Source organism: Pogona vitticeps, chromosome 12 (assembly GCF_051106095.1).
Source record: "Pogona vitticeps strain Pit_001003342236 chromosome 12, PviZW2.1, whole genome shotgun sequence".
NCBI lineage: Eukaryota > Metazoa > Chordata > Lepidosauria > Squamata > Agamidae > Pogona > Pogona vitticeps.
In genome coordinates this window covers 5,569,431-5,593,282 of record NC_135794.1, presented here as the reverse complement: position 1 = coordinate 5,593,282, position 23,852 = coordinate 5,569,431, and the positions used below count along the sequence as shown (strand labels likewise).

General features: G+C 42.4%; 2 protein-coding genes across 3 annotated transcripts in view; both read left to right on the top strand.

The window, feature by feature from the left end:
* The window catches only part of UBE2Q2 (ubiquitin conjugating enzyme E2 Q2), a 34,453-nt gene extending 27,362 nt beyond the window's left edge, over positions 1–7,091 (top strand). The window contains exons 10-13 of one of the 2 annotated variants that reach the window (XM_072982255.2): positions 2,789–2,837; positions 3,085–3,180; positions 4,586–4,661; positions 5,359–7,091. In XM_072982255.2, coding sequence (XP_072838356.2) covers positions 2,789–2,837; positions 3,085–3,180; positions 4,586–4,661; positions 5,359–5,390 — 253 coding nt within the window. In that variant the 3' untranslated portion in view covers positions 5,391–7,091. The remainder of the gene's footprint in view (positions 1–2,788; positions 2,838–3,084; positions 3,181–4,585; positions 4,662–5,358) is intronic. The other variant, XM_072982256.2, reaches the window with a different exon arrangement.
* A 1,586-nt stretch (positions 7,092–8,677) lies between these two features.
* FBXO22 (F-box protein 22) lies at positions 8,678–23,451 on the top strand. Its single transcript, XM_020808082.3, has 7 exons — positions 8,678–8,880; positions 10,236–10,368; positions 13,422–13,515; positions 14,287–14,382; positions 16,174–16,338; positions 18,409–18,574; positions 21,842–23,451. The coding sequence occupies exons 1-7, from the start codon at positions 8,777–8,779 to the stop codon at positions 22,263–22,265; spliced, it is 1,182 nt and encodes a 393-aa protein (XP_020663741.3). The 5' UTR covers positions 8,678–8,776; the 3' UTR covers positions 22,266–23,451.
* The last annotated feature ends 401 nt before the right edge of the window (positions 23,452–23,852 follow it).

Genomic DNA, 23,852 nt, shown 5'->3' with positions numbered 1-23,852 from the left:
GGGAAGACATTTTGTTCTGTGCACTGACCATTCACCATTGCAATGGTTAAAGACAATGAAAACCCACAATAGCAAACTTATGAGGTGGGCTTTAAACCTACAGGACTATGACTTTGAAGTGAAGGTGGTCAGAGGGTCAGTGAACTGTGTTGCTGACGCCTTGTCAAGAAGACCTGAGGATTGAAGACGGCGAAAGAACATGGACTATGTGTATATATTGATGACAAAAAGTTAAATGTACCTGTTTTTTGAACTTGGTTTGTATGAATAAAGGTAAATTGATGTAATGTATATGGTAAATGTTTAAATGCCTAATTGCTATGGTTAACTTAGGATGTAAGTATAAGTAAGTATGATATGGTATGTATAACTGTTGTTGTGTGTTTTATCCAGGTTGTTTTTTTGGGAAAAAGCACCTTAGCTTTCCCCCTACAAAACAACTTATAAAGAGGGGAGGTGTTACATACAGCACTGATGTTACCTGTCTGTCATGGGTTGGGAGGGAAAGTTCCATCCTATGGGGAGTGGAAGGCGGGACATCAGGAGGAGGGGCTGTACTGTATATATATGTGAAGCGTGTGTGGAGAAGTTTGGGAGACGCTGGGATGTGACGAAGCAGCAGCTGGGAAGAAGAAGCTGGTGTGGGAGTCTGTGTGTCAGACAGGGTACTACTGTGTGTCAGAGTACCAACCTGATAGGTTCAGGTGTCTGTTGGTTAGCCAGAACTGATAGGTTCAGGGTCTGTGCTTCAAGTTAAGGGTTCTGTGTGAACCAAACTGTATGCATGTATGAATGAGACTAAGCCACGTTACTAAATCTTATTCACCTGATTATTTTATTTTCCCTGTGTGTGATTTAAATAAACCTTGTTCTTTTATTTGTTGAAAATCCATCCCTGGTCTGTGTGACTTCTTATAGGGAATGGTTGGTGGCAGCTTAGTGTAACTGTGTGACATATCCCAGTAGGTCTGGGTTTGTCACAGGCCTGTTGATGGCTTTCCAGATTTTCTCAGCGTGGCTGCCGTGAGGTGCCAGAGGATGAGCCTAGGATGTTCTGTGTACAAAACATGCCACTGCACGGTAGCCCTTCCCTTCTCTCTTTCAGTATTTTTTCTTTGGGAAAGGATTTGGCCCACTTCCTCCAAAAGTGGCATATTGGTGGGCTGGCATCTATATATGGACCATCTAGTAGCAAGCCACTACTCCGGGTGGTTCACAAACCACAGAAACACTGAAGCCCTTCCACCCTGAAATGAATTTTTTATTTTTGCACATTCCCAAGTGTTTATAGGCTTGGATTCTTTTAGAGGGATGAAATGTCCTGTTGTGAAAAGCTGTTCCAATATTCCGTGCTTTGATATGATTCCTCCCCCCCTCCCCCCGGTATGAAACCTTGGGTAGGTTGTCAAATGTGTACTCCATCGCCCTTTGCTTTGCCTTATAACTCAGTCTTAAAATTGCTCCTGTTTCAAAAGAATGCTTCATTTTTTCATCTTCTAAATAGGCACTTCTTTAACCGAGAAACACTATTAAATTTATCTGCTTCAAAGTTAGTTCACAATGAATCTGCAGGGATTCTAGTGTCAAGATCATTATCTTCACTTGATTAATCAATTGCAACTGTGGCAGTTTTACTCGTTTATTGAGAGGTAATAGTGTCTTCTGTCTCTGTTACACATGTATTCCATGGGGGCCCTCAGGAGATCTCTTGTGTAAAAAGATACGAATTGAGAAATATTCCCTCTCAGCCTGTATAGGTTCATGAGCTGTAACTCTGTTAAACTGTCCCTTTTTATATTGACAGAGTCAGAAATCCCGGGGAGGTGTCACTCAAAGTTCATTTTCTAGTGTGATCTTCCAGGGGCTGAATCTGTTTGAGACAATTCTGACAAACCCAACTGCAGATAGACCTTGTGGGTTGTCCCTCTTGGTTTTTCCCCTCTGTTTCATTTTTTTTACCCTAACCCTTCCATGCCTGGGTCATGTGTATCCCACTGCATCATGTGTATCAGCACTTCTCTGGGAGGAAGGGTGTGTTTTGTAGGGGAGCAGCACATTGCTTCCAGACTCAGCTGCAGGACACTCTGCTGCTCCATCCATGTCGCTGCTTCAGATGCCTTTACTTGGATCATTTTTCAGCACCTTATGGCTACAAGCAGTTAATAAAAACTGGATGAATAGCACAGGAAGGGCAGGTCTTCTGATCTGTTCCTTACATAGAGATTGCGCACACACACATTCTTATTCTCTCTCATTCTTTGTGTAGGTGTGTCTGGCACACACACATACACCCTGCTGCTTCCATATCTTTAAGGCATGGAACTCATTGGTTTTGGAAACTTTGTTTGCTTAACTTCAGGTTCAGTTGCCTTCATTGACACCAGTATTGATCTCAGACCTATGTTGCAAAGCTGCAGAAAAGTAGCTCACTTCACCGTATCACCATCATGAGATGGTAGGCTGTCTATGTAGAAGATGAATGATTTGTGTTTCACATCCTTCTGACTGGCTACTGCACAGTTTCTACAAATGTAGCTTCAGCCAAGAAACTGCTTTCTCACTGGCTTAGTCCTATGTTATTGTCAGAACTATGATAATGGAATTATAATAATAGATACAATTTTCTTCTGGTGTAAATATTTCCACCAGTCCAATTGGGAATCTTTGAAAACCCAGCTAAGTTTCCTGTCCAATTGTCATCGGCTACATAATTGTTCAAGTTGTGGTAAAGAGAGCACAACTTGTATTATTTGAAACAATATTGTCAACACGTCTTTCTGTCCCACAGGTATGTTCTTGGTGGAGGTGCGATATGCATGGAACTTCTTACTAAACAGGTAATGACAGCATCAAGGCCTTACCAAGATCAGAGAGGTTTCTCAGAAGTTCTTTTTCTTTGTTTCATGGGTTGTCAAACTGCAGAATGCAAAGCAGAATGCCGTGTCATTGCTCTTCTGTCTTGCTGCCTTATGACCTCAACAATGAATTGTGATTTTTAAAGTTAGAAATTAGGGACGATAAGCTCAGAAAGGTCAGCTGAGAAAATGCAGTTTCTTTTCAGGTGTCATTTCCTCTTTTCTTTAGGGTTGGAGCAGCGCTTACTCCACAGAATCTGTCATCATGCAGATCAATGCCACGTTAGTGAAAGGAAAAGCCAGAGTACAATTTGGAGCAAATAAGGTAAACGCACCAGTGCCCCAGTGTTCTTCCAGCGGTCCCTCTGCTGATATCATTTCTAACAAAACATTACTGGATTTGCACCATGCAGTTAGAACTTGGCTGAGCTTATAGGCGGCCACAGTTGAGTTCAAGTGCCAAATTGTCGTTTGACCAATTAAACTGTCATTGTGTGTATGGCTTCGCTGATTAAATCCAATAGTGGGAGTAAAACTTGCATGTTTTTTTTACCTCTTTAAAACTTCAGTTTGTGGTGTTGGCTGAAAAGAATGGACGAATAGGGCTGGCCATCTTGTCTAAGACCTGTGATTTGGGAGCCCAGGGATTTTAAGTCAAAATGACATTTATTTTCAGAAAAATACAGAAAAGTTTAATCTGAAGTAGGAGGTGATCCAGGTTGTTTTTAAAGCCAGGTCTTCTTAGATCTAGAAATGAATGTCAATCCTGGGGCTTCGGACATTGTGGAAAGAGAGCCGCTGTGGTAGGGTCATCCTCCTCATTGTCTCCTGTAAACCATGAAGCCTCATGAGTGGCTGTGAGGATGACAAGATAGGGAGAAGGTGAGACCATGTCCACCCTTTTCAGTTTCTTAAAGGAAGGAAAGGGAAGGAATATTAATTCATATGAAACAGTCCATGTAAAGTACAAAATATCAGAGTTAAAATGTTTAGATTGGATTGGGATGGAATGCCTGAAAGTCTGTGTGTGTTTCCTCATTCTTGCAGTAGGAGGAAACAAGGGGCCTTTCTTCCTGCTGTAGCTATCAGATGTCTATTATAATAACGATAACAGCATTTTAGAATATCTGACCATGATCACATGCAATCAGATGACAAGCACTTGTTTTTATAATATTTTATAAATAATTTCATGCAGTTTCCTCTCTGTGGAGAGGAAGAGGGTTAGTACTCCTCACTCACCCTGTTAACTATTCAGATAAAATCCCACATTGGCTTAGAACCAATGGGAAACCCGGAGACCTGTGGCTATTGCATCCAATTTTGCTCTTACCTATTTTCCAGATGTGGGGGGAAATGGAGGAGGGATGCCTGGCAAGAGTACTCTGGCACCCCTTTGCCCGGCCCAAATCATAATGATTAGCCACAAATGAGGAAGTGTAAACGAACATTTGGTCTCTGCCGCATCCAAGTCTGTGCTTGGCCAGCTGAGGGGCAAGGGCTCACCAAGGTTTCCTGACACATACCCTTCAGGTGACGCTGCTAAACGATGATGCCACCGTCCATCTCAGAACTTTCAGTCACGGTGAAGTCACATGCATGAAGTACTGTGTCACAGGGTCAAATGGATCTCTAGGATTGTTTCAGATTTTGGTAGTACAAGCTCTGCGCAACCCCTGTATTTTTGTCATTGTTGGGATAAATACTTAAACAATCTGTTTTCCTTCCAGAACCAATATAATCTAGCAAGAGCACAGCAGTCCTATAAATCTCTAGTACAGTTACATGAGAAAAATGGTATGTATGGTATGTATGTATTGTGTGGTAAAACACATAGTTTTGTAAGTATAACATTAGAAGAGAGATCAAAACAGTACATTTTAAGCTGCTCCCTTGAAATTGTCCTCTTATCCATATGGTGTTTTCACATACCTAGAGTGCTACCTGGAAATTTGGTTCTCTCTCATCTGTGCCTTTGGGTGCTGCAGATTAATCTGTAGATTAATTGACAAGATGAATTGATTACTGGGAAGCAAGTTAAGGGCACCCTTGTCTTTTAGAGGCCACTTTGGCTTTGATGTGTTAAACCAGGGGGCGCTAAATAGGTTATTTTATTCTAACTATGAATGGCAGACTTGATTTGGGTTTGTAGGATATTAATTCATATTTCTGTATCTCCCCCAAAACATGATTATGGGAGTGATTGAGTTGGAAACATAAAAGCACATTTAAAACTTGAGTAACCGGCTAATGGAAAGTTAATTTACTAGTTCTCAGACCCAACATCATGTGATTGAACACACTAACAACAGTTGACTAAAGCCATTTTTTTGCATAATCTGTTCCAGTTGTAGAATAGGGTTCTTTAAAACTCAAGAGTCTGAAAATGTGGAATGTCACTGATTATAAGATATAAATCCATCTACAAATGGACACTGGCATCACTTACATCACTTATTGGGCACTTACTAGTGCTTAATCCTCTTCTTTATATTTCTTGCAGGCTGGTTCACACCTCCAAAAGAAGATGGCTAATGTCATGGAATTCTTGTACACTTGGACCAATGTCAATTTTACAAATTCCTTCCAAAAGATTCAAGCTACAAATGCCTCTGTAACAGTCATACTGAAGATTCTAGCTGATAGATAATTAGTGGATGATCTGTTGACTGAAGCATCCAGTATAAGTTACAACCATACAATTCTGCTCTTCTGTCAATTCTCTTGAACAGTTTGAGACTCTACTGTATCATCCCCGTGGAATAAGGATACCAATCTTCCTACATTTTAAAGTGTAAATCCTTCAAATTGGAGTGTTGGTTTACTAAAATATTGACAGATAGGAACTTCCTGCCACCACCTTTTGTATGCACTTAATTTTTTTTCCAGACTGCAAAGGACTGCAATATATTTTATTTAAAGCGAACCATGTTGAATAAAGTTAGTTTATAATAATATGTTGCCAAGTTTTCAGGGTCTTTTTAAATCTGGGATATTGGTTTTTGCCTCAACCTAAAATTGTAAGTGTTTTTAGTATTGCCAATTTGAATGATGATATGTAGGAGAACTGTAATGTTAAATCATTCACCTCCTCTCCGCCCCCCCTCCCCAAATCCTGACAGCTGTGGTTGAGAATATGAACTGTTTCTGGACATATGAAATGCTCTCCAGTTGTCATGCTGCTTAAGCAGAGCCAGTTTGTGCCAATAGAATTGTGTGACTAGTCATATCCACTGGGGCATCAATTTCTTTCTTCCTTTTTGGCTATTATATCTCCTTCACATGAAGGAGCCATAGGTATAAAGCTTGAAGTTGTTTCAAACAGAAAACTTCTTTAAGCGCGTAATTCTGTTAACGGGTTGTTGCAATCACTTGACAACGGAAACCGAAAGTCTGAACTTAAAAAGCAATGGCAAAAGTCAAGAAGACACTCCTTTATTTTAAAACATTTAAATCAAAGTGATAGTAAGAAGTCCCAGGGAACTCTTTCACTCAGAGGGTTGTGGTTTTGTTTTTGGGGGAAAATATTGCCATAGTTGTGACCGTAGTTTTGTTGAAAAACTAATGGGAAACTGCTCTTCCTTTTTCAGGAATCTGGTTCTGTAACTGCTGTGGATCGGTAACTGCTATGATCATTGCCTTACCTTTAAAAAAAGATCAGGTGTGGTTTTTAATTTTTGGTAGCTGAGTTTGTGTAGAAATTTGTGATCACAGGGATTGAAATAAAGGCGCAAGTACTTTTTAAAGTTGAGGAGTCCAGAGATGTATTGCCTCTCCCTGTTGCCCCTCCAATAAAAATAAGAATAATGTTTTCTTTTGACGCCCAAGCATGTGGCTTCAAGCGTTTGGTTACTTGTGCTGCTTTTGAGCTTGAAAGAGGAGAATAGAAAGATTTTGCCTCGCTGAAGACTCATGCAGTCTTTCAGGGAGCGAAATGTGGATGATTTCCACTCTCCTTGCTTATTTGGTTGTACATATTATTACTATAAAATCCAGTTAGCAGCCTTAAGTCAGAGGACACATTCTGTAAACTTTTATATAGCTTCTTTAAATCCTGAGGCTAAAACTCCAAATACCTTATTGAATTCTTATCCTAATGGACTAGCAGAATGACAGGTGCACACTTGGCTTGCTTTTTTTTTTTTTGAGTTTCATTTTTCATTGCAGAATTATTTAGCAGTGTACGATAATCTGTAAACTTGCATCAAGTTTATGAATAAAGAACAATTTTAAGAATTCTGTTTGCGGTGAGTATTTCTGGGGAGGGTTTGTATTGATGGCTGTAGAATTTTTCATGCACTTTATTTAATATATTCTAAAAATATTTGCATGCAGTTTTAAAAATACAGTAATCTACCTCTGTTGACCATTTTAATGTAGTGAGTAGAAAACAGTTTGCCTGTAGTTCTTACAGCCATAGAATCTTTAAGGAACATTCCTCTTGTATTTCATAGTTTCTTAAATATGAATCAAAATAAATTATCTCTCCAGCACTAATACCATGCCTGCATATTTCCTGCTGCATAACATCTATATGTACATAGTTTAAATAACTATAAAATGAAGAACTTTTTTAAAAAATGACAGGCATTCAGAATGCATGAATGAAACTGGGGGTTAGATTTCTTATGCTTTCTTTAAATGATCTGTTCTTAAATCCTGATGTGAGGTTTGATGGCTGTGATCCTATCTGAATATCTAACACCAGCTCTTAACAATGAATTTCTTTAGTACGGCTCTATTGAGCTGGTGTTTTCTGAACACTGGTGTTGACTTTAACTAGAGTGGCAGAAGCTTGTGTACAGTATTAGGCAGGACTCACCCTCATCACTTTCCTAAAACTCCCAGAACACCTGGGGGGCAAAAGCTGCAACATACTGGATTTCCATTGCCCCAGAAAATTCATAAAAGCAGTTAAGTAAATGCCACATACAGGATTAGCAACCAGGATGAATTGCAGGGCGGAGGGGGGGCATGATGGATTTGGGACTGGTGTGTGTGTGCACATATGTGAGACCAGGTCCCCTCTATTCAGGATTCTGGATTTATGGAAGAAATGCCAGCCTTTGCCCCCTTTCTCATGCCATCCATAATTACATTACACCCCTTGCTCACGACCTACAACCCAAAGCTGGGGGGTCCCCAGAGAGTAGCCCATCCTTAATCATGAAAGCCCCTAGTAGAAAGCCCCTTTTGCTTGGCCATTTTGGCAATCTTCCTCTGCCCGCAACGCCCATTTTGAGTCATCAAAACTACACAGTGTCCTCAGCACCGGAGTTTGGAGGACGTTGCAATGTTCACACTTTTTTTTTCATTATTTTCCTAATTCCTCCTAATATGAAGTTCGCTTTTCTTATAGCTGGTCCTCATCTATACCGACCCCCAAGATACTTTTTTTCGACTACAAATCCCATACTCCCCCACTCCGTGTGGGGGATTATGGGAGCTGTAATCCCATTTTTTTTAAAGTAACGTCCCAAAGCTCCGTTCCTTGGTTCGTCACTTCGAGCTCCACCCCATTCATCTCATCCTTTCCTTCGCCTTTTTTTTTAAGAGCCATTACTCCCATAACCATTGACCGCAGAGTGTGACGATAGAGATATAAAAGGTAGCACGACGTTCGTCGGACTTCCGGTCTTCCACCGACCGTTTCCGGTCCCAGCGTCTACAGAGAGAGCTCGCCCCCGAGATGCAAAGCGGCAGAAGGCGGCTGCCGTCATAGCGCCTCGACCAATGGCGCCGGCTTTAGGGTCTCACGGCCATTGATTCGGCGGAGACAGTCTTCCCGCTCGCCTCTATGGTTGTCGAGTACCGATGACGTACTTGGAAGGCGTCCAGGCTTCCGGCTTTGGGGTGCTTTCCCCCTTCCGCCTTTGGCCTGTGCCGGTTGCTCGGCGACCGACGAGAGGCCTGCGGTTGCTATGGAGCCCGACCCGAAAGGGTGCTACGTGCTGAGTAACCTGGCGGAGGTGGTGGAGCGGGTCCTGGGCTTCCTGCCGACCAAGGCCCTGCTGAGGGCGGCCTGGTGAGAGCGGGTCTCAGGGGCCTGGCCTGGGCGTGGAGGGGAACGGACGGCTGGGACTCGCGGAGCGGCGGGCGGGCAGACGGGACCCTCGCCTGGCTTATGGCCGGGGGTCGCGGAGGCCTGTAATGGTGGCCTGGCTTTTGGAAACCACCTCGTAAAAGGTGGCTGTTAAACATGTTTAGTTAGAAACACCAATTTAAACTTGGGGGGGGGGAGGAATTAGAAATAGTTACTGTTCTGGTAACGGCGGCAAGTTCCTTTGCAAGGAACTGCATGAGCAACGATAGGATTCTTACCATGAAGGAACGGTATAAGGAAATGTCGAAGGTGGCTGTGAAGGATATATTAACATGTGAACTGAATATCTGGAAAGAAATATTGAATGTAAATTGTTTAAAGATCTATTTTATTTTTTTGGCACATGTCCTTGAGAAAGGCAAAGGAAACGCTCCAGACCAAGAGTCACTTTACTTTTGGAGAGAAACAGGGCACTGCGTATGAAGTAAAAGGTTGACTCAATCCCTGGTGGTCGAGGGGGTGCGCTTGATGTTTATTGTATATTTTGAGTTCAAAAGAGTTTCAATTTTTGCCTTCTTTTTCTTTGTATTCTTCTTTCTTTGCACTCGTTTGTGCTAACGAGATAAACAAACAGAAAAGGAAACCTCCTCATACAGGTTTGAGGGAGGGACCCGCGCTGGTCTGCTTCAACAACGGCAGAAAAGGAAGATTTAACAAGCTTGTTTTGTGGTGGACGCGCCCTTGATCGTGAATTTCTGATTCATGCGTCTGAAAGAAATGGGTTGTATCCCATGCACATTCTCTCTGAAATGCATTTGTTCCTCTTGAAGGGGCTGCCAGCGTTTTCGTTTTTGTGGTGGGTTTTGTGTGTGTGTGTGTGTGTAACTGCTCTGGCTTTGCACAAGAGCAACCCACACTCTTCCTTGCTCTTTGCCCCAATAGTCTTCGCAGACTCCTCAAGCAACTTGTGTCTTCAGGAAGCTGAAGAAAGACCTAAACGGCATTTCTAACACAGCCCTTGCCCGAGATCACCCTGCATCCTTTTGAGAAGAGGAGAGCGACGTGCCTTGTGTCTTATTTTCCTGGCTGCCAAGATTAATTTTTTAAAAATTTATTTTAAAAAATCTTGTTGCCTAAAGTAAGTCACAATTAGAGTAGGACTAATTGTGTGAGGATTTGGTAAGTCAACTCCTTGAGCAGTGCCGTGGATTCAGTGGCCCTAATCTGGTTGCAACTTAATACGCAAAGCTACGGGAGTTCCATCCGTTTATCCAGCTATTCTAAAGAGATGGTTGGGTCCCTTGTTTGAAGCGATCCTGATTTTGTTTGTGTCCTAGCGTGTGCCGGTTGTGGAGGGAGTGTTCCCGGAGAATCCTCAGAACTCAACAGAGCGTCGCCTGGGTCTCTGCTGTAGAATCGGGGCCATCGGATAGCCACGCTCTGGTCCATGCATTAGCAGAAGAGCTTGAGGTACTGTATATATTTGGACATGTATACAAATTTTTAGAAATCTTAGAAACACCATGTATGTATTACTGTTGCCCCTTAAAATTCAAAGGCAACCTCCCTGTTTGTTCTTGAGCAACTCTATACTTTTGGTTTCGGGCAATAGTAATAACTGCATCCTGTCCAGTTGATTCTGACTTATAGTGACTCGTCTCACTACAGTGGTGCCTTGCACAACGAGGTTAACCCATTCCGGATTAACCCTCGCTGTATGAAACATCGCTGTACGGAAAGAAAAAAGCCATTGGAATGCATTAAACTTAGTTTAATGCGTTCCAATCAGCTGATTTACTCACCGTACAGAGATGTTCCTCTATGGCCGGCAGCCATTTTCGCGCCTTCCCCTCGCTTAACGAGGGCGCGAAAACGCTGTGCGCGGCCATTTTGGGGCTTCCGGCGGCCATTTTGTAACTGCGGAACAGCTGATCGGCGGGTCGCAAAGCGAAGGTCGGTAAGCAAACCGCTTACCGACCTTCGCTCTGCGATTTTCGCCCATTGGGGACGTCACTCTGCAATCGCATTAGCGATCGAAAAAACGTTCCCGTAGAGCAAATTCATCGCTCTACAGGGCGCTCCTTGTGCGAGGCACCGCTGTATTTTCTAGGTATAAAGTTGTCAGAAATAGTTTCCCATTGCCTTCTTCTGGGGGGAACTCTAGGACTGTGTAGCTCGCTCAAGGCCACATCGGGTAGCTGGTTTCCAGAGAAGCAGAGCAGGAAATTGAATTCCCAGTCCTTGGTTTCCTCAGTCAGGTGCTTCACCTTGCTCAGCTCTCCAGCCAGGTTTGCTTCAGATACCAGGATACATATCATGCTGAAACCCATAACTTGCTAGTTTGGGTGATAGGCTCAGATGTTTTTTAAAGGGTTTGTAGTTTGGGAGAAGCTGACCTTTTGCATTCATTTCTTGCGGTATAGGCAGCAGTGTTAGAACCGAGATGTTGGTGCCTAAAAGGCATGAGATCATAGGCTCCACTCTGTCTACCTAGGAATAAGCTTGCTGAACCCTTAACTGAAGAGCACATTCTATTTTTTTAAATAAATATTTTTATTGTATTTTTTCTACTTTTCTGTATGTTGCAACCGTAGTGATTTATTACAATATGTTCCATTCATTTCATCTTATCTTTTGCTCTCTAACATAATATTAATCTAATCTACTTTAACCGGTATAGATTTCATCCAGGTGTAAAGACGTTCCCATTTATTATTATCCAGTCTATCATTTAGTGCACTGGTTCTTAGCCTTGGGTTACTCAGGAGTTTTGGACTGCAACTCCCAGAAGCCTTCAACACCAACTATGCTGGCTGGGGTTTCTGGGAGTTGCAGTTCAAAAACATCCGAGTAACAAAGGTTAAGAACCACTGATTTAGTGTATCTGTCAAAATACCCATTTCTGCTAGTTCCAAAATCTTCTCAATAAATTCTTTCTTTGTTGGCACCTTTGTAGTCTTCTGCTTACTGGCATAGACAATTCTAGCTGCAGATATCAGGTGTAAGGTCAAGGAAGCTTTTTTTTCTGAGTGTAGCTGGTAATATGTTCAATAAGAAAATTTCTGGTGTCAAAGCAATTTTAACCCCCAAAATTTTCTCTTATTCATGAATCATTTTTCCAGAAGTCCTTGGCCCTATGGCACATCCACCACATAGGATAGACACTCCCTGCTTTCTTTTCACATTTTCAACACTACTTAGAAACATATTTATACATATTTGTTAATTTCTCTGGTGTTACATGCCATCTGTAAAACACTTTGTATATATTTTCTTTTAGATTTATAGATGTAGTCATTTAAATATTTCGTTCCCAAATTTGTGACCAGGCACTTGGTTCTATATTATGTCCTATATTTTAAGCCCATTTTGCCATGCAATCCTTCCATTTTTTTTTGCTCCATTAAAGTATTATATAAACCTTTAATCAATTTTTCCTCTGAGTCCAGCAACCCCTTGTCCAAAGGTATTCTGTCTTTCTGAGTTTATCTTTTACATATCTTGATTTCAACAAGTTTATTGACCACCAATCTAAGATAATACTCTGTTCTGCCAGTTCATCTTTGTTTTTTTGATTAAAATCACTATCTAATATCTCGGCATACCTCCCGTTTGTCCCTTCAGATGTTCTTGCTGGGTCAGAGAACGCTTCTAATGGAGCTACCCATAATGGTATCTTTCTATAATGTTGTGCCTTAACTGTTGAAGAACACATTCTAGATTAGCCTACCTTAGAATTGGTCGTCCTCTTTGTGGATAATGGGAATTGTAGTTCATTACATTTGGGGGGCCAGTAGGTTTAGGAATGCTGGTGTAAATCATTGTGCTGAGTTACCAAGTTTTGAGAGAGAGAGAGAGAGAGATAAAGCCTCTGTGTTCAGTACATAATATTTGTAGAATTATAAACAGAATGGTGGCTGTTAAATTATACAGTGGGACTGCTGTGTCAGCGGGATTGCTATCTGCATTTTCACTTATCCACATTCTGAAAATATTAAAAATTTTAAAAGGGGGGGACTAGAAATACATATTTTCATGATGCATTTATACATAACATGGTCTCTGGCTCCTTTCTAGTTGCCAGGTCTGGTAATACATGTGAAATAATTTTTTTCTGAACTTTTTTTCTTTTACCATGCTATGTATAACCAGTTCACTATTATCAGCAGTTTTCAGCATCTGTGGAGGGCTTGGAAATAATCCGCCATGGATACAGGGCTCCTGCTATAATTGTGAAGCTCATTAATGCCTTGCCATTCTTCTCAAAAGTGAGTTTGTTTTTCTGAGAGGGAATGGTTCAGTTAAATAGACTGTGTTACTCCTATGAAAAATCGGATGATCTTTTGTGAGCCCAGCATATGATGTTCTGCCTTCCAGTGTGTCTGAGTGAGAAACTAAAGGAATTCAGGAATTCACCTTCTGCAGCTCTTCCTGGGAAAGTGTGCTCTTCTCAGGAAAAAAGGTTTTCCTGTATATGCTGTTTCCAAGGGCTGTTCTCATCAATCATGACTTTTATTTTACAGAAGGTTCAGGTCCTGCCCCAGACGGTGTTGTACGTAGCAGATGCAGAGACTTTCTGTGGACATGAAGAGAGCCGCGGTCATGGACAGAAGAAAGGTAAAGATGGGGGGGGGTATTGTTCTGCCTTGCTTACCCTGTTTGCTGTCCCTGGGGGGGACCAGAAGACAAGGGACTATCAGCATGACAGAACTGCAGTCCAGTCCAGTGAATGCCATGCTGGATTTCCAATAGCAGATACTATGGAAGAGGTTGGTGTATTGTGTGGGACCTTGGTGCTAGTCAGAATCTGTGCTCGTCACCAGCCTTCTGAAGGATGCCATGCCTTGCCTCTGTTGTGAACTGCTCAGAGTCTCGACAGGAAGAAGGCCAACCCCTTTCCCTTTAGCTCTGGAAAAGTGTGGGTGGAGGAGGCTGTGAACGCACGGAGGTGTGGAAACGCTTCCAAAGCAGGGAGAGTGCCTGCTGCTTTGCAAGCTTCTTCGGAGCCCCAGCTTTCTCCTGGTTCAGAAACAGGAGGGGGGGGGACTCTGTGAGACCCTGAAGATACTTTGAACAGAATGGACCAGGACCCCATTCATTGTGGGGATTATGATCTTGGAGGTGTCAGATTTTGTGACCGCGTTCTCAAGAAAACAGGGTTCAGTCCTGGTGCCTTTTCTGTCCTCAGGGTGTTAGCATCACCTGATTCACTTTTTCAAACTCCTGGAAAACCGCCATGGGAAAGATGGAGAGGTCACCCAGCCGTTAACACTTCTGAGCAGCTTAGCTTCCTTCCAGGAAAGTCCTGCCATTCCTACAGAAATTGTTCCCAACTGTCCTGGTGACCTTGTTTGCACTGGGAGACATTGGCTTTCTTTGCAATTACAGCCCGAAGAAGAAATAGTAAAGAGATTGCTGCTGCGTTGGAGAAGCTGCTGCCGAAACGTTGCCAAGTGCTGGGTCTCGTAGCGCCCGGAGTTGTCGGTAAGAGAAATGAATAGTAATAAGTTGAATATTTATTTATTTTATTTCTATCCCGCCTATCTGGACTTGCGACCACTCTAGGCAGCTAGTATACACTCGCAAACAGATCCTTCTGCCTTCTTAAAACGAGGTGGTGTTCTGTTATCCTAGGTTTTTTCTGTGATTCAGATTGACTACACAAACCCTTCAAACACTTCCCACAGGCTTTTGAGCAAAAGCAGTATTGTGTTGGGGAAGCACCCTTCCTATAGAACAGTGGTTTCCCCAACCTTGGGTCCCCGGATATTTTTGGACTAAAACTCCCAGAAGCCTTCACCCCTAGCTCTGCTGGCCAGGAATTCTGGAAGTTGTGGTATAATAAGTCGCAGGCCTTCTCCTTCACCATTTGACACACAAAAAAAGGCAAGTTGTTTATTTTCCCAAAATTCTCGGCAGACCTGGTTTTTCTGTCTCTCTCTGTGTGTCTGTTGTGGCCTTGTCTGTGCTCTGTGCAGAGGATTCTGGTGCAGACCGTGAGCCTCCCAAACCTCCAACCAACCTAGTGGCTAGATATATGTACAACTCGGCTTTCACTGCTCCCTTGAAAAAGACAGAGTCACTTTGGCGTGACCTTGAACACCTAATGTGAAATAGCCAATGTCAACAGGGTGTGGGTATTTTTTGCACCTTAGCTCTTTCTTTATAGTTGTTTCTGTGCATTTTCTATTTATTAGATTCTCTCCTTTTTTTAAAAAAGTATTTTTCATTGCACTCGGTGTGATTTGACTGAGAAAGCAGAAAATCCTCTTTTGCCCACATGCAGCCATCACCCAGCTAACCTGGTTTGCATGCTCTGACGGGCAGCCGCTGTCCAATGTTTTTGGCATCCAAGCTGTCTGAAATCCTCTTTTTCTGGAAAATGGGGGAGAAGCTGTAGGGCAGGGCTTGGCCGTGTGCAGGCTAACATGCAGCATTCAGCACCCCTTGTGTTGGACTCTCCTCACCTCTTTATAGCTCCCCCAAATTTTGTTTTTTAAAATATGTTTTGCCTCACTAAGAAAATCTCCTTGTGCCCTCTAGGGGGCATGAAGAATCTTTTCATTTTAAAACTTTTTAGTTCAACCTCTCTTCAGTTGACACAATCCCAGTGTCATAATGATTGCATTAATATATTTTTGGAAATTCAACATAGGTCCTTTAGGCCAGCCCCTTGTAAGTACAGCTCTCGAACCACCAACAAATCTTTAAAAAAAACCAAAACCACACCTTTGTCCTGCTGAGATGATCCACCCCATCTCAGTGGGTTGTGCTCTGCACCAGAGCGATGGCTCTTCTGTGTACAGGATGCCCATTTGGAAGAAACAGAGTCTCTGTGTGTGGTGGGGAAATGGTTTCTGTTTATTTTCTAGAAAGCGGGGCGTGCTTTGTCTTTTACTTTGTGGCTTTTTTCGTGGGCGTTAATCCAGCCATGTATATTGAGATCTTGTGCAATCTGTTTCCAGACTTTACTAAGGAGCACTTACTTAAATATATTCCCCACAGAGGGGCACATAGTAGATTGGCCAAACCATGTCAGGGAGTTTTAAAGTGAATGAAGCTCATGTTTCCCACATCTTGAGTCTCTGCCATTCCTTCTAATTGGGTTTCTGATCAGCTGGTTAACATTTCTTTCGGGTTTTGTGCACAGAGATCTCAATATTGTATATTTGAAAAATAAGACTATTGCAAGACTCATCAAGGATGGACTAGAAACAACAAAACTCTCTTAAAACCAGTGTTCATGTTCACCTTCTCTTAACTTGTCCTCTTTAGTCACCCCGATAGGATCTCAGAGCAACCGCCCCCTGGAAATAGAAGAAGGTGAAGCTGGCTTTGCATTATTGTTCCCCAAGATTGATGGTGTAAAGATTCAGACCTTCCACTTCTTTAAAGATTTGAAGACTCGAGCGCTTGATGAAAACCAGTTTGCTGAAGCAGGCAAGTAATGGTTCAGCTAAGGTGACAGCAGTACGTCGAAGATCAGCAGGCTTAATTTGACTTGCCGAATTTTCCATTTGCATTATTTCAGAAGGAAACATTATGGGTTCTCAGGGTGTGTGTCTCTCGGTTCCATAACTTACAAGGGTTGCAGCTGGATTCATGCCATTGCCTGGTGAATCCACAGATCTTTGGGGTGTAACCTGGCCAAGGTCTGTTTCTGCGGTGTCTTCATGTGCCAAATAGCACAGAAAATAATCTGAAAGGCTTTTCTGCAGCAGACAAATGGCTGTCAGTTTGAACTGTTGTGGGGCAGGAGCACACAGAGATATATGGATTGAAGAGATGAGTGTGAGAGGGAGTTTGTGTGTGTACACAGAGGTGAGGTCCCTGCCAACCACCGTCTGAGACTAAATGTGTTCTTTGGGGTCAGAAAGGTTCTCAAACTTCTGTATTATGCAGCTACAAAGAGAATTTAAATCTGTCACAAAGCATGAATGAAGGGTGAAAGAACTGCCTTATCTTACTAAAGGGGTAGGTAGGTAGGTAGGTAATTTATTGAAAAGTCTTCAGACCATTTCAAATAAACAAAAACTGATAACAAAAACAACAGCAAACACTCAGATTGCAAAAGGTTAAAATTTTAAAGTACTAAAAGTATATATACAGTCTAGTTGGATCATTTCTCATAATAAAATAAACTTATTTTATTCCAGTAAAACCTCACTAGAGATAAAACAAGGTATTTGCATGACTCACTTAAGCAAACATTTTTTTTCTTTGTCGTCCTTCCTGAGAGAGGCTGCTTTTAACAGAGAGAGCAACCTCTGTGTCTCAGATTGATTGGACCCTTGCAGTCGGAAGTTCAGTTTGTTATCAAAGGAAGAGAAGAGTCTTTGTGGGAAGTATTTCCGTCTATTTAAAAATCTCTGAAAGAAGTAGGGTGACATTTATTCCCCAATTCTTGTGTCTTAATAGAAGAAGGAGCAAAATGGTTAAGGAAGGAAGATTTTGGAAAAAAAAACTTGCAAGTTTTTCTTTAAACAGAGGAGCTATTTAGCAGCAAGCAATATTGCTCTGAAGCGATAGGTGCAGGCCCTTTAAAAGGATGTCTAGGGTATAAGATATCGGCCACTCGGAAGAAAGGCTTTGATGAAGTGGCACATTTTATCCCTTCTCATCTGTTTGACACTGAAGTCGACAAACGTCCTTTTCTGTGCCCTGTGCAAGGTTTAAGGTGTCCGATTCAGCCTTGTAGGGAAGTTTTGGAATTGAAACAAAGCCGTTCCACCTCTTGTTTTCCCCCTGAGCCTCCTTTCCTCAAGGTGCTTTCTGGACAGGTGTTTTTGAACTATTCTGCATTGCACTAATTCATCCCCGGGCAGGAACCTTTTAAACATACAGTTGTTTCATGGAAAACCTTGTTTTAGCAGGCCTTCTAGTCTGTCCTCCCATTCCTAGCTACCAGCCATGGCCAAAAAAAAGAAAAGAAAGTAAAAAGACAAGAATCTTGCCACCGATGGACATTCGGCGCAAACGAAAGGGCATACTTGCTTTGTTATCCAGCTTGGACCATCTCTACTGCAAAGGGCAACTTGTCAAACTTGTTTTTACGAGCCTTTTTTTAACTTGGTGGAATTTCCAAAGCCCTCTCCTGGCTGCGTCCCTTAGAGACGCTGGGTGTGCTGTTGACTCGCGTGCAGAGGAAGGGGGCCCTGCTTCCTGTGCTGCCGTTGTCGCGTGTTCTGGCACGTATCGTGTTTTAACTACTAAAAAGGATTGCCAAGGCTGAAGGCCAGCAAAATGGAAGATTATAGGTTTACCTGAAAGCCCCCAGGATCAGAAGGGTCAGAAACTGCCGGAGGCCCACGGTAATGACAAGCCTTTAGAAACACTTCTGCCGTTGAGATGTGTTCTCTGTTCCTTCATCCCTTTAGGGAGAATTAACACAGAAAACACAGCCTGACCCAGCCAAACACTGAAAACGTAGAGCTGTCTTGTCTGTTACTATTCTTGCCGGAAGGCAGGAGGACACAGATTAATCCAGTTCCTTTCCATTTCTGTTTTCAGGCCTGAAAAATAATCCAGATCTTAGAGTGGTTCTTCTGTTTGGGGAGAATACCTGGAAGCCAGGAGCAACGCGATTTGTGCACCAGATCGTCAACCGGTTGAATGAGAAAAGCATCATCTTGGCTGGAGGACACGTGGAGAGCTTCACATCTCTAACGTCAGAGAAGTGGGTATCTTGAGACAGGGCACTCTTATTTCTCAGGCATCCACTTAGCTCTTCACTGTCTAAGTTAAAGGCAAGACTTGATGGAGCATTACACAGTTTGCTTGGGTTTCCAAAAAGTCTCAGTATCTCAAATCTCTGTGGTTGAAGGTGAGTAGTAAGAAGAGCCCGAGGGATCCAGCCAGAAGTCCTTCTACTCCAACAGAGTTAGTTTGTTGCAGTAAAAATACAGCAGAGTCATTATGCACCTTATGCAGGAACTAGAACATTTTCTTTGGCCTAAGTATTTGAGGGCTGCAGGCCACCTGATTAGAGATCATCGTTAGTTCCTTTTGTAGTTAGCAAAGTATCAGGTACAAACAACAACTGCACAGAGAAAGTGTGCAAGACTACCTTCAAGTCCCAGTAGCCCACCCCTTTTCACAATGACTAGCACTTCATATTTTAAAAGGTATTTTTACTGACTTACAGTTACAATCTGTTTACAGTTGCTGTCTGCAGTTACAATCAGAAGTATAAAAGGAAAAAAAGAGGAGTTGGAGTCTCTGCCATGGAGGAGAGACATCCTTCATGCTTCCTGCATGCTTTGACGATCAGTAATACTTTTTTTAATGGCAAAGGGGGCATTCCAGGATTCATAGAGGCACAAATTCATGAATCTAATAGCCTTTGACATGAATCGTGTTGTTTTGCTTCCTACGGCAAGCCAGACAAAATCCTGAAGTGCTGCTGTGTTGGAAGCTGCCGTTTGCCCCACAGCATGGCAGACTTCTTGGTCAGAGATGAAGAAGCTGGCCCTGAGATGGCCACTAGCTTTTAAGTATTTCATGTGATTTCTGTATAAGTATTCAAGGGCAGCTCTTCAGGATGGGCACAGAGACTCCGTGATTTCTCTGTCAGTCACTGGTGTCATAAGCTGTATCTGCTTGGTCCATGTGGAACAGGCGGTTTCCTTATTCACTATATTGGAAGTGGGAGATCTGGGTACCAGAAGCAAAAGAGTACAGTTGTGAGAGCTGGACTGACCCCTTCAGATTCCAGATTACTTTATGTTTCCTATCTCCACCAGCAGCTACAATAGTTTCAAAGATCCCGAGAACTGTTTAAAGAGAGGCAGTGTATTTAACAGCCTGAGAGAGAGCTGTATCAGATAAACTGATGATCTGGCTGCTGTACCAAAATGTGCCCCCGATCTAGCTTCTCTGGGCAGTTGCTAACTTGTCTAACCTTCCCTTTCGCAGAAATGTAGAACAGGCACACCTGGACGCTGTAAACAATCTATTTCCCCCCTCTTTTTTTTTCCCCAGTGGAATGAAGTGTCATTTGGCCTCTTGGCATTCTAAATTTAAAAGAGGCCTTGGACATCAAACCAGCAGGCCTATTTTCTCCCTTCTAGTCCAGTGAGTCCCTGTCAGGCATATGGTCTTCTTAAAATCATATGGCTTAAGAATAAAGTGTTCTTCCTCTGCATAGTGGAATCATGGAGTTGGAAGGGGTCTAGAAGGTCATCCAGCCCAACCCCCTGTTCAAGGCAGAAATCCAAATCGAAGCAGATTTGTCTAGTTTTCTCTTGAAGGCCTCCAGTGTTGGAGCGCTCACCACCTCTCAAGGACACAGGCTCCGTTGTCGTAGCAGCAGCAGCCTACATGCCTGTGGTCTTCAAGGTCAAACATTTGTCCAGCTATTGAGTGCTGTTCTTTACACTTGTCAAAACAAGGCATCCCTTTGTAGTAAAACGGTATTGTGATGCTTTGTTTACTCAGAGTGCTGTGGAGGCAGGCATCGCTTCAGGTAAATGCTGGTCGTATCACAGCTGTATAGGAAGTTATAAGAAAAATATGCAGAGGTTTCACCCACTTGGAATCCTGGTGAGATCAAGTCTCTTGAGCCTTTTAAATAAAGAGACACGTTCATACACACACAGTAATTTCCCAGAATTTTGCATGTTTTTTGTTACAACAGGGTTACCCTTGTGACTTTGTACTAGCATTAAGCAGTGTCGTGGTATTTTTAATGTGCCTGCAAGTCAATTCTGACTGATGGCGACTCTTTTTGGGGGTTTCCAGGTAGACGTGGTTGACCTTTCCCTTTTTCTGGGGGAAAAGCCACCCAGGCTGGATCTTCTCCCTGAAGGCTCACAGTGGGGAATCAAACTCCCAACCTCTGGCTTCACCTAAACCTCTCTGCCAGCCAGCCAGCTTACAGTATTCTTAGCACACCCTTTTCCCCCAGACATTCTACAAACCAACCCAGTCTCCTCTACAGGGTGGAACTGACTCCCATTCTATAATGTCTTCCCAAGCACATGTTCTTAATTCTGCATCCCTTAATAATGGATTTCAAAAATAAAGACAGATATTTCAGGGGTTTTTAGCCAATAAGAATATATGTCTCATAAAGAAAAAGAAAAAAACAGTTGAAACTGTAATATATATCCCAGGCAGATTTCATTTTATTTATAGTAAATGTTTGCATACTGCCTTTCGTATTCCCAAAGATCGCTCAAGGATAAATGCTTGTATGAAAATTAGCTCAGATTCTTAATTATCCTGAAAGCATGGCAAACAGGTGTGGCAAATAACCTTCTCGCCTATAAAACAGTTTCTTGACATCTTTGAGTCAGAGGCCGAAAGGTCTTACTTCTCAAAATCTGGGGTAAATCCTCACATGACACTTGGGTGATAAAAAGGAGTTCACAGAGGATAAGAAAAATGGGGTAAGGATGGAAAACATAACGGTGAAGGCCGGCTGCATCAAGGTATCTACAGATCGGTTGAGTTTATTTCTAAGGTACAGCTCTCCCATCCTCAAATTAGCAACCCAGCGAAGCAACAGAGTGCGTGAATCAAAAGCTGGGCCTTCCTGAGAAACCAATTATTTCCTAGACTCCCTTGCTTTTGAGGTTTTTTTTCCCCTTCTCTTTTCCAAACTTGTATCCTTGAGAACCAGAAATTGTTTTCATTGTGTGTGTGGGAGGAATTTTTGTTTAAGACTTAGATTTTCGGGTTCAGAGAGATGAGTGCCTTCCATCCTGACTCCTGGACAGAGGAAGCAGAGCTGTCTATTGTTGGTATGCGATGTCGATGTGCAGGACAAGCCAGTGGCAAACGAGGTTTTTAGGACTTTTCCAGCGAGTGTTATGCAGGGGAGTTTTAATCATGCCGTTTATATATCACTTTGTTTTGTTGTTCTCATGAAAAGCATTTTTATTGCGACCAATTCTCCCTCCCCCCCCTTTCAGCCTGGTTCTGTTTTCCCTTTCTTTTCCAGCAACGCTCGGCCCGCTGAGTCCTGCGGCGTCATTGGCTTGGCTTTTAGCGGAGCCCAGATCCAGAGCGCGACCGTTCTGTTAGATCAAGATGTCATTGACGAGAGGACAGCCGAAGCAGCCATGCAGCGCCTCAAGGCCGCCAACATCCCCGAACACAATAGCCTTGGCTTTATGTTTGCCTGTGTTGGCAGGGGATACCAGTATTACAAAACCAAACCTAATCTCGAAGCCGATGCTTTCAGGAAGTTCTTTCCTAACGTCCCCCTGTTTGGATTTTTTGGAAACGGAGAGATAGGGTGCGATCGAATTGTGGCTGGGAATTTTATACTCAGGGAATACGACACAAAGGATGACCTCCTCCATGGTTACACCACTGTCATGGTTCTTATCCACCTGGGCTCAGCCAAAACAAATCAGTCTTAAAACCTCTCGCTGTACACGTAGGTCAGAGTCGCGAGGTTGTTTTAAGGTCAAACTTTTTAAACAAAATTGTGAGAGAATGTACACACCTTCAGCTGAAAGACTTCCTGGACTAAAAATGATCATTAGCATTCCTAGTTGGTATAAGATTAAATTAGGTGAGGAAGGGAGTCCTTTTGCACCATGCGGAAACTTTAAAATTGAACAAGTGTTAGGTCTAAAATAGAGGGGGGGAAATGATGTTACTTATAAAATTTCAAGTAGTGGTTGGTTTAAACTAGACTTATTGCTCCACTCCTCGTTGGAATTGAAATATCACTATTTCCGCATGACGTTCATGGATTAGACTTGACACATTGACTAAATTACTCACCGGATGAACACATGAACAGCTGTAACAGTGTCGTTTGCTCTGTGGCAAGACGTACAGCACTCTGTTTGAACCGAGTTCTTCAGAACACCTGTGTGTTGAGATGGGATGGTGAAGGCTTGTTGAATCTGAACCATGAAACCATTTCTCAGATGCTTCCACCTTTTTTTAAAGTCTTCTGTCTTTTTGAAGGAATATGGCCGTCTGGAATCTTTAGGACTTATCTCAGAAAACACTGTGTACTGGAAAGTGTCACGGGCTAAATTGGATTGTGTTATAAATTACAGTCACTGGCTGGGTGGTTTCTAACTCTTCTGCTGTATTAATCTTGAATATTACCTGGGGAATCTCTCTCCTTCCAAACACTATTCATGAAGAATAGCCATCATCCACTGCTGCAAGAGAAGACTCTACAATTCAATTCTAAACACACGTGTGTGTGTTTTTTGGAAATGCATCCTGTTGATTTGGACCTTACATCTATAACTATGGTTTAACATCACTTGTGGAAAACAAGAAATACGGCAGAACGTTGAGCACAGTAAAGCTGGAGGGCAGAAAGAATGCCAAGTGAATGCAACTTAATTGATAAAATTAATCCCCAGGCAGACATAAGCAGCATTTTAAAAATGCCTTTGTCATAGATATGTTGGAAAGGCACTGAAGGAATGTTTTATAGATACCATGGACTGCCCAAAAGACAAATAAGTGTCTGTCTTTCTTTATACCAGTATGATGTGATGGTTAGATTGTTGGAATTGGAAGACCACCGTTCAGATTCTTGCTTGGCCATTAAACTCTGTAGGAAATTTGAATCAATTGCACTTTGTCAGCCTGATACTTGAGGATAAAGAGCGGAGGATGTGAGACGTGTATGCTGCCTTGACGTTATTGCGGGGGAAGGCAAGATACTAATGTAATAAAAATCTGGATTCTACATGAAACTAAGCCTAAACTATTCCCTAAATGGATTAAATTCCTGCAGTCATGAAAAGGCAAGATTCCCTGGAAAGGTTGTTTATGGTAGGAAAAGAAAAAGACTTAACATAAGATGGGTTGACTCAGTAAAGGAAGCCAATGGATTTTTGCAAGACTTGAACATAGCTTTTAACAATAGGGACTTTTGGAGGTCATGAATACATAGGGTTGCCAAAAATGAAGGTAATTTGATGGTGCCTTTTAACTGTGTTTTTAAAATTTTTATGGGATGGGTTTTGAAA

What these genes read in the sequence shown, in the direction of transcription:
- FBXO22 (XM_020808082.3), top strand. Translation starts at nt 8,777, where the DNA reads ATGGAGCCCGACCCGAAAGGGTGCTACGTGCTGAGTAACCTGGCGGAG. An exon ending in CATTAGCAGAAGAGCTTGAG is followed by an intron (nt 10,369 to 13,421) that starts GTACTGTATATA and finishes TTTATTTTACAG; the next exon opens with AAGGTTCAGGTCCTGCCCCA. An exon ending in AAACCAGTTTGCTGAAGCAG is followed by an intron (nt 16,339 to 18,408) that starts GCAAGTAATGGT and finishes TTCTGTTTTCAG; the next exon opens with GCCTGAAAAATAATCCAGAT.